The sequence below is a fragment of the Rhineura floridana genome, chromosome 2 (assembly GCF_030035675.1).
Source record: "Rhineura floridana isolate rRhiFlo1 chromosome 2, rRhiFlo1.hap2, whole genome shotgun sequence".
Taxonomy (NCBI): Eukaryota; Metazoa; Chordata; class Lepidosauria; order Squamata; family Rhineuridae; genus Rhineura; species Rhineura floridana.
The window spans coordinates 145,310,011-145,324,494 of record NC_084481.1 but is presented as its reverse complement, the minus strand read 5'-3'; the positions used below and the strand labels follow the sequence as shown (position 1 = coordinate 145,324,494).

Below are 14,484 nucleotides of genomic sequence, written 5' to 3'. Positions count from 1 at the left end.
TGACAAGCAGGAGTTCTCCAGAGTTTCCGGACAGGGATCTCTCCCAGCCTTACCTGGAAATGCCACTGGGGATTGGAACAGAGACTTGCATCTTCCAAACCATGTGCTCTACGGCCCTTCCCATTCCTAGTGCAAGTTCCAAATTGCCACTGCTATTTCGTAACTGCTCTCCCACCCCAGGTACCTTACCCAAAATTGCTGTGGTTGTGTGTGGTCTGTTTCTGATACCAGACCAGGGGTGTTGTTAGGAAAAGCCCAGAATCTTTTGCACAGGCCACAGATCTACAATTCCTTCAAACTTTTTTAAAAAATGTTTCACTTTGCCTGCAAGACAGCTGGGCATTCTGCAAAGTCTGTGAGACCCCAGTCACCAATCATCTTAATATACTCAGAGGCCTACATTTGTAGCTATATACATAAATCAGCATGTGCAAATTTGGGTCATGGGCCTGTGCCCTTGAGTCTTTTAAGACCCTGGGAACACATCTGCATCTGGCCCTGAGGTATGCATCTATAGTCTGCTTCTGATAAACAGTCTGATTGAAAAGGAAGGACATCTCAAGATCTCATACTGAGAACTTTCACAGATGATTCTGGTTTTGCTGCTTTATTATTATCATCACTTGCACTACAGCATACAACATAATGATTACTTACAGATACCTACTTGCCTGAGGTAATAACAATTCTTCCTAGATTACTAGAGAAATCACTCAAACCACTTAGGCTGATATATAGGTACACACCAGCAAGTAACAAAAACAACCAAAAAAGCTTGAGAAACAAATTTTTACACTCCCCCCCCAAAAAAACAACCCCAAGGTCAGAAACTAGAAGGTGAAAAAAAAAACCTTAAAAAGTATTGCAAAGTTCAATATATTCATTCTTTCAGATTTCTCAAGCATGTATCTCACAGAAGCCCCATTTTTAAGGCTTGTAGCTTGTATCTTAAGCATTAGGCTCACCCCCAAAACAGGAGACCTTAGATTATTTATATTAAAACCCAGGCAAAATCTTTTAGAGTAAATAAAAAATTTATTCTCAAATATCTTGAAAGGCTATTTAAAAAAAACTTTATTTTCCCTCCATCTTTTACAGTAAATTATTGAAACCAAGCCCTGAAGAACCTTATAACTAACCAAACAAACCAGACACCCAGAATGGTATTTCCACTTTTTAGCCTGATGGCATTTTCATATTCATCACCAACACTATGTTTTCAGTCTTGTATTTTAGAAGACATTCTCCAACTCTTTGAAATAAGGTGACTGATCAGTGAATAAATCATTAGGCATAACAAGCAGTGTGCTTGCAAAGAGGGAAGAGACAGATCATCTCGGAGCCAGGAGAAGTGTACTGCAAAAGCAAAAGATGGCTGCTGTTTCTGCCACAGATTCAGGACTTAAGACCATTTTCCGAGGACTTAAGAAATCTTCACCACATGGGGGTCTGAATGCAGAGACATCCGCCTGCAAAGGAAAAGGAGAATTCCTATTGGTAAAGGCCAAATGAAGTGCATGGCATGAATTCTGTCTATGAATGTCTCCAGTTTAGGTTCTCTGATAGGGATGGGGAAGCTGTGGCCCTTCAGATGTTATTGGCTATGCTGCCTGGTGCTGATAGGGCTTCGAATCCAACAGCATCTTGAGGGCAATAGGCTCCTCATCTTTGTTCTGTGGGTTCAGGAGAGAAACCAAAATCCAAGTTGTGTCGCATTTTCTTTCTTGGCAACTTAGTACAATCAAATTTTGTAGAAAAGTGGTTATTTCATAACATGTTGCAGCTGGTCTGCTAGAGAAGATGGGCTCATGATACACCTGACCAAATATCACCCAGTGGGGCCCTTGATACACATGACCAAATTCCACTGCAACTGTATTGTGGCTACTATTATTTTATTGGATTAAAAACATTCGTAGAGTAACAGTGTATTGCTTTTATAGGTGGCAATACCAATTATTTATAGTAGGTCACAGTACTAATACACTAACAATGATTTAAGCCTTCTTGGTTGTGTGTATGGCACTTCACTTACAATCTGTGGTGTGTGATAAAGGAAATATTCTGTTATGTACCATAGTGGCTATAATGGAAAGTTATAACCATTGCTAAGACAAATGACTGTGGGCTTGGTTGTTTGGTACTTGCTTAGAGGGTATAGTTACAGCATGATATCTCTTGTAAAAAATGTGAAGAGGATGATATTCATGTACTCAAAAGGAGAAATTGTGCTGAAGCACGAAATTTGACTTCTTGAGCATCTTGTTTTTCTATTTGTTCAACACTATATTTAAAACTCCTGATAGAATGACGTCTCTTACAATAATCACCCTATAAAATCCCCTTCCCCCAAGACTTACACACACACACACCACAATCTTTTTCTTTCTCATCACCTTCTTATCTTGCTTAAACTTTTTCAGTTTGATCACTAGCTGAAACCCAGGGACCCACAATGACTTAAGAAATAAGTAGAAAATGCAGGAGGAAGATAGTAGGGACCAGCGTGTGTCCCATCCCCCCTTTCAAGCTAAATAATGTATTACATTATGGTGCTCTTTTTCCTAACCCTTTTAAGTAGAAAAGACAGAAATAAGCCCAGCAGATGTCTTTGACAGAGATTAAATTTTAACCCATGGATAGCTCCATGAAAATTAGGTTTCCAAAACCTCTGTGTTCTGAAGGATGCTTTGGAGATGATTGACACCAAGAGCTTGTTAAATTTTAAGTCAGTCTCCTGCTTGCTGCAAGGGCAGAACTGTCAGTTCTAGATACAGAGGCATATCATCTGTTCATCGAGCAGGTAAAAACACTGATAACAAACCATGTAAGGTTTCTGTGACGATGCCCTCCATGGCTTCCCACCCATGGCTTAAAGAAGGTTCAGAAGGCTTTCCCTGCTGGGACTATGTACACAGTTCCTAAAGGGATATTGATTTTGCTGAATGATTTAGACTCATGTGTGCCACTATCAGCTTCTTTCAGCATGTTCTGAACTGGGATCGTTTTTTGTTTTTTTACCATGTCACTTAAGCCTTACATATACATGTTCAAGCATCATTTTGGGGCATAATTCAGGGAAGCCAATGTTCTTTCTTTGGTCAGAAAGAACACTGGATCTTCATTCAGCTCATCATTATGAGAGTCAACCTGTTATCCAAAACTTCTGATAATCTGCATTTGCTTCATGTCCCCAATATTTGCATGCTAGACAGCTTTCTTAATATCCATCTTTCTGTGGAAATTAAAGGAAGTTGCTTCTTCTCATGACTTGCATACAAATGCCTTTACCTTTTACTTGGCTTCCACTCTCTATTTGATTCCGCCCAACACATGATTCTAAAAAGTCCTTGCTACTGCATTGCATCTGTCCACTTTCTACTTTACAATGGCTCAATAAAAGTCAAGAGACTATTGAGCTACATAGCTCTAACGGCTCCATCTAAGATGCAAGTTTAAAAGGCTATTATTATTTATTCTGATTGCTTGCTGAAGTCAGGAAAATAATATCCCCCTTTAAATGCTGTTGCAGAAGAGAGTCAATTTTCATTTTAGTTAGCAGCAATTAGGATCTAATACTAGATTCACTGTACAAAGTTTTAATCATTAACTCTGCAATGGAAACAGAGACATGACACCATTGGGGTAAAGCAGGCAGGCATTGATGGAACTTGTGTATGATGTGGATTCTCACTTCCTCCTCCATTCTCCTTCATGAAATGCCCCGCTGTGTTCTTTACAATGCAGAAACTCAGTACCTTAAACACTAGTCTGGTAAGCAGGGAACACATTTTTAAAATGTTTATTTTGAACTCTTGGTCTTGGTCTCAGGCAAAAGGAAGCTTAGCAGCCAAGTCAAAGCAGATCATGGATGTTGGGAGGGTAAGGAATGAAAAAGCTAATAAACATGTCCCATAAATTAAAGCCAAGCGAGGGTATCCTAGAAACAAGATAGAGCTCATGGGGACAAGACTAGGCAAGCCATGCCATGCATAAAAAGCAAATCTCCACCCCTTCTGCCATTCCAAGCATATCTATATGAAAGTGTTTTGTGAGCAATCTGGAAATGGTGCAACCCTGGCAAAATAATTAAGAAACGTATTCTGCTATTTGGTGGCATCTGTCCCTGAAAGAGAACAAAGTTGCTTTTGTGAAACCTGCTCCCCAGAAAGCCTCCGAGAGTTTGAACTGTATCCACAGTCTTCCCTGGAATTAAACCCAAAGCAAGGCTTTATTATTCCCTTTCACTTTGACTACCGCATGTGGGGGTGAAAATCCCAAGAGGTTTTAAAATATTACTGATTGGCTAGGCCTGGCTGTTTTTTCCCCAAGACATGAATCAACTTTATTGCAAAGAACAAAAAGCCATTAGTGTTATTGAGACACAGACAGAATCAGAGAATATAAGCAGGGTGAAAGGGCAAACAAATACTTTCAATAGCATGAAGATATGCTTTTGCTGTTGTAACAGCGGGTAGAATAAAAAAAAAAAAGCCCAGAAAGTAGCACAGCAAGAATTTCAGACTTTTTTAAAGCTTCCCATGAACAAAATCTTAAGAGGCAAAAGATACTACATATGCCACTTAAATGTCCTGAATTTCAGATTTCTAAGGAGGGAAGGCATCTAGGGAGGCTATTTAGTCCCAGTTCTTGGACTATTTCAGGATTCTTCGTACATGACATTTTCCCCTAGCAGATTAGATCCTGTCAGTCAGATTCACAAGCACCCTAAACATGGAACAAGTTTCACTGTTGACTGCTTTCAAGACAAGAGTCTGCAGGAAAAGTTATAAAAATAATGTCTGCCACAGGTAAGCTATGCTTACAAGCTACAGAAGAAGGCATCTCTAGCATATGGCAGAAAATCATCATCATCATCATCATCTTCCAAGATGTTTCATCTACAAGTTGAACTACTTGTAGATGAAGTACACTGAGTACTTTTTCATAACAGACCTCAAAGATCACTTGTAGACTATCACTGCATTGGTTCCAATTGGTTAGACATTTTGAGACATAAAAGTGGTAGAAATGACCCCTGAGATGTGCACATGTCCTATTAGCATAGTACCAGACTTCGTGATTGCTTCTATACTAAAAAGCCATAAAGAAATCACACAGGGTTGGAGCCCCTATGGGACAACTTAGTAATGACTTAAGTCCAATTGATTTCAATGAGAAATAAGTTCAATTAACTTAGTTTCAATGCAATCCATCATGTTCCTGATTTGATCCCATGATGCTTTCTGACTGTGAAACATATTGAGACTATTTATCTGCAACAGTGCACAGAATAAAATAAATTTTTACATCTTTTGTGTTTTTTCCCCTCCTGTGGGTTGTATGTGAACTGTTCAGCTCTCTTTTTCCCCCAGCTGGTATAACAGAATTATCTCAATATCTTTGAGGTACTTCCCTAACATAACAGATGCATTAAAGGTATTTGGACTTCTTTATTTTTTACGTTTTAAAATTTATGTTCCTGGCTACAGAATAGGTCACAATATGTTCTTGTCAAATTATCAAATTCTTTATTGCATAGTCCACAGACCTCCGCAATCGAACGAATAAAACATACATACAATAAAACATAACAGCAACAATGCATAAAATCAGGACTTAGGCTTAACCAAGTTCCTCCTTATCTGCATGGCCTGAGTTAAAAATTTGCCTACACGTAAGGTAACAGATTCATCGGAGCCCTGAAGAAGAACAGTTAAAAGTGTGTTTTTAGACAGACCTGGAAAGGATAAAAGAATAGGAGATAAAAGATCGTTTCTGAGACAATCATAAAATTTACAGTAAAATAGGACATGCGAGACGGTCTCAATCTCGTGTACGTTACATGGGCAGTACCTGAGGTTTCTTGGGGTCTTATCAAACCTACCCTTGAGAAGTCTTGACGGGAGGGCATGCAAGCGAGCCAAAGTAAAAGCCCTCCTGTATTTTGGGACGGTAAGCCAGTATAAGTAACGCATCCCATCGGCATGAGGTAAAACACTCAGGCCCAACGCCCGAGGAGAGCAAGGGCCGGATGCCTTAACCAAAAGCTCTTGATTGTCAATATCTGTTAATCTGCGTTTTACCAGAGCCTTGGCTGCTGTAAATTCCATGTTTAATAGTTCTAGAGGGGAGAGACCAGCTAAAAGAACTTTTTCCATGACCAATTTGGGCCATGCAACGTTAAAAAGAGGGTTTAAAACTCGCCTAGCATAGGATTCAGGGGGGAGTATGGAAGAACAGCGGAGCCAGAAATAAATGGTGTGTAACCAGGTTAAACAGTGAAGGGAATTTAAACCTGCTTCCAGCAAAAGTGTAGCCCCAGAAACACATCTGGGGACACCAAAAATAGTTCTTAAGAAAGGATAAAGGATGTCATCCAAGCACCCTTTATAGTATGGCATCCAAATTGGGACCCCATATAACAATGACGGAATAATTTTAGCTCCAATTATACGGATGGCTGCCGGAACATATTTTCCTCCATTGGTAAGATAAAAGTGAGTTATGGCTCCTAAATTTTTACTCGCTTTAGCTTTTATGTAATCGACCTAAGAGGTCCAGCAGCCTGACTCTTGAAACCAGATCCCAAGGTATTTGTAGGAATTTACCTGCTCGATTCTAGTAGAGCCTAAGTACCAGGGGAATCTTACCTTCCTCTTGGAAAACACTATCACCTTGGACTTGGCGTGGTTAATGGTTAAGATGTTGTCATTACAATAGGCTGCAAAGCCAGAGAGTAGTCTTTTCAGACCCAGCTGGGTACGTGATAGTAAAACTGTGTCATCCGCATAAAGCAGGATGTGCACTTTGTTGTCACCTAATTTAGGGGAATGAGAACAAGAATATGTTCTTGTCTAATTTTATTCTAATCATCATGCGACACAGACAGTTTGTCTTGTTCAAGGCTACCTATAGCAAGCTTCTTGGCTCAATAAAATCTGAACTCAGATCTCCTACATCTAAAACCGTATCCCTAACACTTAACAGGTCCACACCATACATTGTATGCATGTATTATAAATCACAGTTGTGGTTGCTACATAAAAATACCTGCACAGTCTCCTCAGTAGCTAAACATCCTTTGCTGACTCAACAGGGTCCATTGGCAGGTGATGGATCTTCATCATTGTATCGCCTGTCCCTTTGGGAAGGACTTGGAAAAGGGAGAGAGAAATGGTCAGGCCTAGATGAAAAAAGAAGTGCAGAGCAAAGTTTTCAGATTTGTCTTTAGGCTTATGGACTGCAGTAGAAGATGGCATTACTGCATGCGATTCTAAAGCTTACTGTGACCACATGTTCATGCCCGAGCCAATATAAAGCTAATGGAGTTAGGTTGATCTAAGGTATATTCAAAATCACATCAAGGTATATTCAAAATCACACATTTCCATCCTAGCCAGGCAGCATCACTAAATTGCCAAACAACTCCGCCACAAACACACTATTCCCACTGGACAAAAATTGTACAATCACTATCTGCAACTCACTATGTAAATGTGCACTTGCTCCTCTACAACTTCCACAGCCTCAATGAGAGAAGAACATGACTGCTTACTGCTAATGCTAAAAACACACACACACATACCCCACTCTGGCTTAAATATTACTACGCTCCCAAGTTAGACTGAGAGCTGACAGCTGTTTTGTAGTGATTAAGGATTCACTCATTCTCCAGTGCCTTGGCTTGGTTGTGCATTACACAAAGTTTTGAATGCCGTTATCAAATAGTTCAGTTCCACTAATGAAAGGATTCCATCCAGTTAAAGGATTCCTTAAAACCCTTAATTCTTTTTAAACCTTAATTTATTGTTCTTTATTAGTATATCAAGAGACCCAGTGTGGAGTAGTGGTTAAGGTGTTGGACTACGGCCTGGGAGACCAGGGTTCAAATCCCCACACAGCCATGAAGCTCACTGGGTGACCTTGGGCCAGTCACTGCCTCTCAGCCTCATGAAAACCCTATTCATAGGGTCACCATAAGTCAGAATCGACTTGAAGGCAGTACATTTACATTTGTATATCTTTAAACACTTCTTAAAAAGGATGGATCATTATGAAACATATTGGCACAGTTCAGATCTAATGGAAAACAAAATAAAACCTTACAAAACTTATAGTCCTGAACTCAGAAACGCTTGCTTAACAACCCTCTCAATTTTCATGGTAATACACAAAACAGTCAGAGAGAATAGAGAGTTCAAAGTCTAAAAAGAGTGAGAAAAACCTCAGAGCCCTTTTGGACTTTTTTCTCTCAGAGTTCTCATAATCTGTTGAAATTCATTAAACATCAGCCATGTTCACAGAGTACCTGTAATCCTAATACTGACCTTGCCCCATACTCTGACCTTCATCTTCTGCAGTTTAAAAGTTAAAAAAATGCCTGGCTGATTTTAAATTAATTTAAGAAATTTTGGCTGGAACCCAATGATAACATGGAGCATGCTCAGTAAGAACCAATTGTCAGTGTTCTAAAAGCCTCACAGCTGCTGGGCTTGGCTAATCAGGGGGCCACACCCACACCAGACTTTGATTTCTCTTGAGACAGTCATGGCTTTCCTCAGAGAATCCTGGGAAGTGTAGTTTGTGAAGGGTGCTGAGAGGAGACTCCTATTCCACTGACAGAGCTCCAGCGGCCAGACTGGTTTAACAGTCAGCCACTCTGATTGAAGGTCTGTGAGGGGAACACGGCATCTCCTAGCAACTCTCAGAACCCTTCACTAACTACACTTCCCAGGATTCTTTGAGAGAAGCCATGACTGTCCAAAGTGAAATAAAGGCCTGGTGTGGATGTAGACAGGGACAGCTTTGGTTTAAATTTGGGTGGGAGGCTACATGTGCCTGCTGTAGAATAAAAAGGTGAGGGAAACGCTGAAAAGCAATGATACTGTTCACAATGTTTTCCTTTTGGAAAGGAAAAGGTTTTCCCCTCTGCCCAGTGGCTACCCACCCAATCTCCTTCCCCTCCCCCGGGTCAGTGTTGGACTAGGACCTGGGAGAACAGGGTTCGAATCCCCACACACCCATGAAGCTGACTGGGTGACCTTGGGCCAGTCACTGCCTCTCAGCCTCAGAGGAAGGCAATGGTAAAACCACCTCTGAAAACCATTTACCATGAAAACCCTACTCAAAGGGTCGCCATAAGTTCGGTCGACTTGAAGGCTGTCCATTTCCATTTTCAAACATGATTGCACAGAATTAAATCCCATTGAACTCAAAAGGTATGCAAATGATCAAACTAGGGTTGCCAGGCCCAGCCTCCAAGAGGTCTTCTGTATCTTTAAAAGTTGTGCAGGGGGAAGGGAGAATTTCACCTTGTGGTTTTTCCCATTACAGTGCAGCATGAAAACCTGTACTTGGCTGAATTTTCTTTTCTCTTAAAGATACAGAATCATTCTCAGGCCCTGAGCCTGGCAACCCTAGATTAAACCCACCCTCCCATCTACCTCCTATCCCCTCCCTCTTGCCCCTTCCCTCCCCCTTCCTTTGCCCTTCCCTCCCCTCACCACTCACCATATGCTCAGAGGCACATGTTACCAAATTCTTCCAAGCTACACAGCAAGTGGATTGGACTGTGAAAGACCAACCCAAATTGTGTTTGCATTTTGACAAAGTTGTAGGGCAGTACAATATCTCAGAGAGAAGGTCAGGTCTCCTGATCCCCTGGTGCATTCATTATAGCTGCCCAATTTCCCTGCTTTTTAAAGTTTGATAGAAATATCTGTGGGCGATAGGTACATTCTTAAACCGCAAGGTTTTTTGCCTATTAATGAATATGCTTATAAACCAAACCAAATCAATGGATAATGAGAAAATCAGATGGGAGTTGGCAGAGTAGGCAATAAAAGTGGAGCAGAGATGGACAGGAGGCAAAATCTAAGTGTGTTGCATCAATAAGCAAGAAATATGGAATGAGGAGCACATACGTCCCCCCACCCCCCATACAAGGATCCTGGCTAAATCTACGTAGCTTTGTAACAAGTTACACAAAATTTCTCCCATGAGAAATCTGCTTGTAGCATGACCTGCTGTGCTCTAGATACAGCTGTGAGTAGCTTTCAATGGATATGCATGCATATCTCCCAACACTTAGGGGAAAGAGGGCAATGACCATTCATAGCAAAAATGTCCAAGAAAGCACTAGAGAAAATTAGACAAAGTAAGAAAGCATTTCTGTCCCCAACATCAATTGCAGAAACACTAGGCATCTTGTAGTCCCGAGCGAATCAGACAAGCACTCTGTGTAAACCTGTAAAGAGAAGTTACTCAAATTGTGGGGCAGACCAGCTATCCCATGACCTGCTGCTCTCTCATTTGCCTCAGCTGCCATGGTTCCTTATAACTAAAATACCACATGTGCATGCACACATAACGTCATAAACCATTATTATTATTACTATTATTATTTTAACAATTTATGTTCTGCTCAATTACAGTCATCTCTAATGACTGCAATGCACAATAAACTTAAGAAAGACAAGAGAGATAAAATCAGTTTAAAAACTATACAATCAGAAATGAGTTTAAATGCTTGCTGAAATAAGGTCTTCTCTAGGTGCCAGAAGTTCAGCAGGGAAGAAGCCTGCCTGATCTCAGCTGGGAGGGAGTTCCACAGTTGGGCCCACAACACTGAACACATGACTCCTGGTGAAGACAAATGGTGCATCTGAGCCATGGCAGACCACTAACTGTGCCCCCTCCCCGTCATGACCTTAGTGATCGGACAGGGATATAAGGTGTCAGGTGGTCCTTATCCCAAGTTGTTAAGGGGCTTGTAAATTAATACAAGAACTTTGAACCTGGCCTGGCCAGCATATGGGCTGGCAGGGCAAGCTTTTAAGCACCAGAGTTATGCACTGATGATAACCTCCCTGAAGGAACTGGCTGAAGAACTCTTGGAACCACTGTCAACTAACTTTGCAAAATCGTGGACAATTGGTGAAGTGACTGAAGGAGGGCTAGCATTGTCCCTATCTTCAAAAAGGGTTGTTCTAAAATATTGTTCTATATTGTTCTATATTTCTATATTCTATATTGTTTTAATTTTTTAAATTGTGTTTTAAATTGTTTTTAAAAGATGTATTTTAAATTGTATTTGTTTTTAGTTATTGTAAACTGCCCAGAGAGCTTCGGCTATGGGGCGGTATACAAGTTTAATAAATAAACAAACAAACAAACAAATAAATAAAAGGAGGAACCTGGGAACTACAGACCAGCCAGTCTGACATCAATCCCTGAGAAAATTCTGAAGCAGATTATAAAACGGTCATTCTGTAAACACCTTGAAAACAATGTAGTGACTACTAGAAGCCAGCATGGATTTGGCAAGAACAAGTTCTGCCAGACTAATCCTGTCTCACTGTTTGATCAGGTATCCTCCCGGACAGACTGTAGAAATGCTTGGACATATCTCGACTTCAGCAAAGCTTGTGACAAAGTGCCCTGTGATATTCTGATTAGTAAACTAGCTAAATGTGGGCTGGATGGAACAACTATCAGGTGGATTCATAGCTGGCGACAGAATTGTACTCAAAGAGTGCTTATCAATGGTTCCTTCTCAAAGGGTAACGAGTAAGGTAGTGCAGGGCTTGGTCCTGGGCCCAGTGCTCTTCAACATTTTTATTAATGACTTGCATGAGGAGGTGCAGGGCATGCTTATAAAATTTGCAGATGACACCAAATTGAAAGAGATAGCTAATAAGATGGAAGATAGAAACAAAATTCAAAGTTATCTTGATAGGCTGGAGCACTGACCTGAAAACAACAGAATGAAATTTAACAGGGAGAAGTACAAAGTTCTACACCTAGGAAAAAGAAACCAAGTGCAGAGCTATAAGATGGGGGATACTTGGCTCAGCAATACTACATGCAAGAAGGATCATGGAATTGTTGTTGATCATAAGCCGAATATGAGCCAATGGTGGGATATGGCTGCAAAAAAGACAAATGCTATTTTGGGCTGTATTAATTGAAGTATAGTTTCTAAATCACGTGAAGTACTAGTTCCCCTCTATTCAGCCCTGGTTGGGCCTCTTCTTGAGTACTGTGTCCAATTCTGGACACCATACTTTAAGGATGCAGACAAGCTGGAACAGGTTCAGAGGGGGCAACAAGGATGATTAGGAGACTGGAAACAAAGCCCTATGAGGAGAGATTGAAAGAAATGGGCATGTGTAGCCTTGAGAAGAGAACACTGAGGGGGATATATGATAGCACTCTTCCAAGTACTTGAAAGGTTGCCGCAGAGAGGAGGGCCAGGATCTCTTCTGGAACATCCCAGAGTGCAGGACATGGAATAATGGGCTCAAGTTGCAGGGGGCCAGATTTCGACTGAACATGAGGAAAAACATAGAGCAGTATGACAATGGAACCAGTTACTTAGGGAGGTTGGTGGGTTCTCCAACACTGGAGGCATCCAAGAGGCAGCTAGATAGCCAACTGTTGGGTATGCTGTAGCTTGGATTCCTGCCATGGTTGGACTCCATGGCCTTATAGGCCCCTTCCAACTCTTCTATGATTCTAAGATTATCCCCCATCAGCATTCTTGCTGCAGCATTTTGCACCAGCTGGAGCCTCTGGACCAAGCCCAAGGGTAGCCCCACATAGAGTACATTGCAATAATTGAGTGTTGAAGTTACCAATGTATGAATCACAGTGATCAGAATATCTCCATCCAAGAATGTCTATAATTGACATACTAGCCGTAGCTGGTGAAGGGCACTCCTAGCCAGCAATGCTGTCTGAGCCTCCAGGGACAGAGATGGATCCAGGAGGACCCCTGAACATAGGCACAGGGAAAGGCAGAGGCTTGGAGGGCCACTTGAAGAAGTTCAGCGGACCTGGTATGGATCACAGGCTGCCTATTGAGCAAGGCCAAAACCAAAATTGTATCCTACATGACTGTGTTGCCATTTTCTGGTCAACTGCATTTTTTTTATCACTGTCATTGCCTGTATACTTGCCTACAACTGTAAAGGTTCAACAACATCATCAGGAAAAAGAGAGGTGGCAGGAGGGGTGTAAGTGGCACTTCCAATCTGTCGCAATCCATTTCTGCAGAGCAGCAGCAACATGCTTGCTAATGCAGGGAAGATCTCAAGGAAGTAACCAGCATTTTGTGACACATGGCGAGATGCTCCCCAGCGTATTCATCTTCCACACAGTCTATTTTATGGCCTATCCATCATCCAGAACAGACAAAAAAAAACCCAAAACAAAACAAGCCCCCTAAAAAAAAAATCTGAAGGTGCCTTGAGAATGAATTTATGTAAGATATCACTCAAGCGCATGTGAGGGGAAAATGCTTGGAAAAAACAACCAGGTGGAATGTTGGAAGGCATTGAAGAGCCAAGGGGTGAGACATGGCAGCAAAAAGTGGAAGCAGGAGACAAATACAGGAGTTAAAAATGGATTGATTGTTTTTAGGGCACTTACACATTTGATAAAGAAGGCAGGTTGCAGAGATTGATGGCTGTTCAGGAAAATGTAGCCTCTTGCTCCATCAACAGCCCCATATATACTTCCTTGACTCTCTAATTATAAACTTCATGATAAAACATGTTAACTTGAAAAAGAAGTGATGCGGGATTCCTCAGAGTCCAGCATTCCATTCCACTGTCACAACTGATTCATGTCGTGCTGCAGTGCATAAGGCATTCCTGCCTCAAGAAGTTCATTTTGACACATAGGAAAGGGTTACACATATGACACTCCACTGAGTGTAAACAGGAACTCCAGGTGTGCATCAGAGTTTCCATAGCCATTACAGGAAGGGATAACAGGCAACTCAATGTGATGTTTCATCATTTGACAACCTGAACCTTATGTTATCCATTAAGTGACACCGACAATAACTGCATGAATCATGCAACTTGTGAATTCATCATGTCTTTGTTAGAAGTGCATCCCAGTGAGGGTTTTGAAGAATGACTCGTGTACACTGAGCACCCACAATCTTCATGCACTAATCCCTACAGTCTAAACCTTGTTACACGTGTCCCTGTCTTTTCTCAGCTGCACGTAAGAGTGACATACCCTCCTCTCCATCTCGGTACTGGTAGCTTGTAGACACACACTTTGCCAATATCCCTTAAACCTGCAAATGCTGAGAAAATCTAGGGAACTGTTGACTGGACTCAGCCTACGTATTATTCAATTGTTCCCAATACGTTCATTGTGATAGCTGGCATTTTGTTTTATCTGCTCAGTCATCTTGGTTTTTTAGAAATCATTTTAACAGTGTTGTTGGGAAAGAGAAGGCACTGAGATGTGGGGAAAGGGTGTGCATCTGTTCAAAGTGCTCAGATCCTAAATGAAGCAAATGATATCATACCTTGTTGACCATTTATGGCCAGCTTACCAAAGATACTAGAAATGGGATGATGTAGTTGATGACCTAATCCTGTTCTTTACTTACGGAGCAGAAGGAGGTGATGGGAACATGATGATGATGATGATGATAAAATAATAATAATAAAAAACTCC

General features: G+C 41.2%; 1 protein-coding gene across 8 annotated transcripts in view; it reads right to left on the bottom strand.

Annotated features, from left to right (window-relative positions):
* Window positions 1-1,054: 1,054 nt before the first annotated feature.
* Window positions 1,055-14,484, bottom strand: part of TRIM44 (tripartite motif containing 44) — a 147,737-nt gene continuing 134,307 nt past the window's right edge. For 4 of the 8 annotated variants that reach the window (XR_009760650.1, XR_009760652.1, XM_061610779.1 and 1 more), the window contains 2 exons: window positions 7,054-7,156; window positions 1,055-1,469 (listed from right to left, as the gene is read on the bottom strand). Coding sequence is in view for 5 of the 8 variants with exons in the window: in XM_061610779.1 (XP_061466763.1) it covers window positions 7,093-7,156 (64 nt within the window). In the remaining 3 variants the exon portion in view is untranslated. Of the gene's footprint in view, window positions 1,470-5,495; window positions 5,741-7,053; window positions 7,187-14,484 lie in introns of those variants that run through there. The other 4 variants (XM_061610781.1, XM_061610780.1, XR_009760651.1 and 1 more) reach the window with 4 other exon arrangements.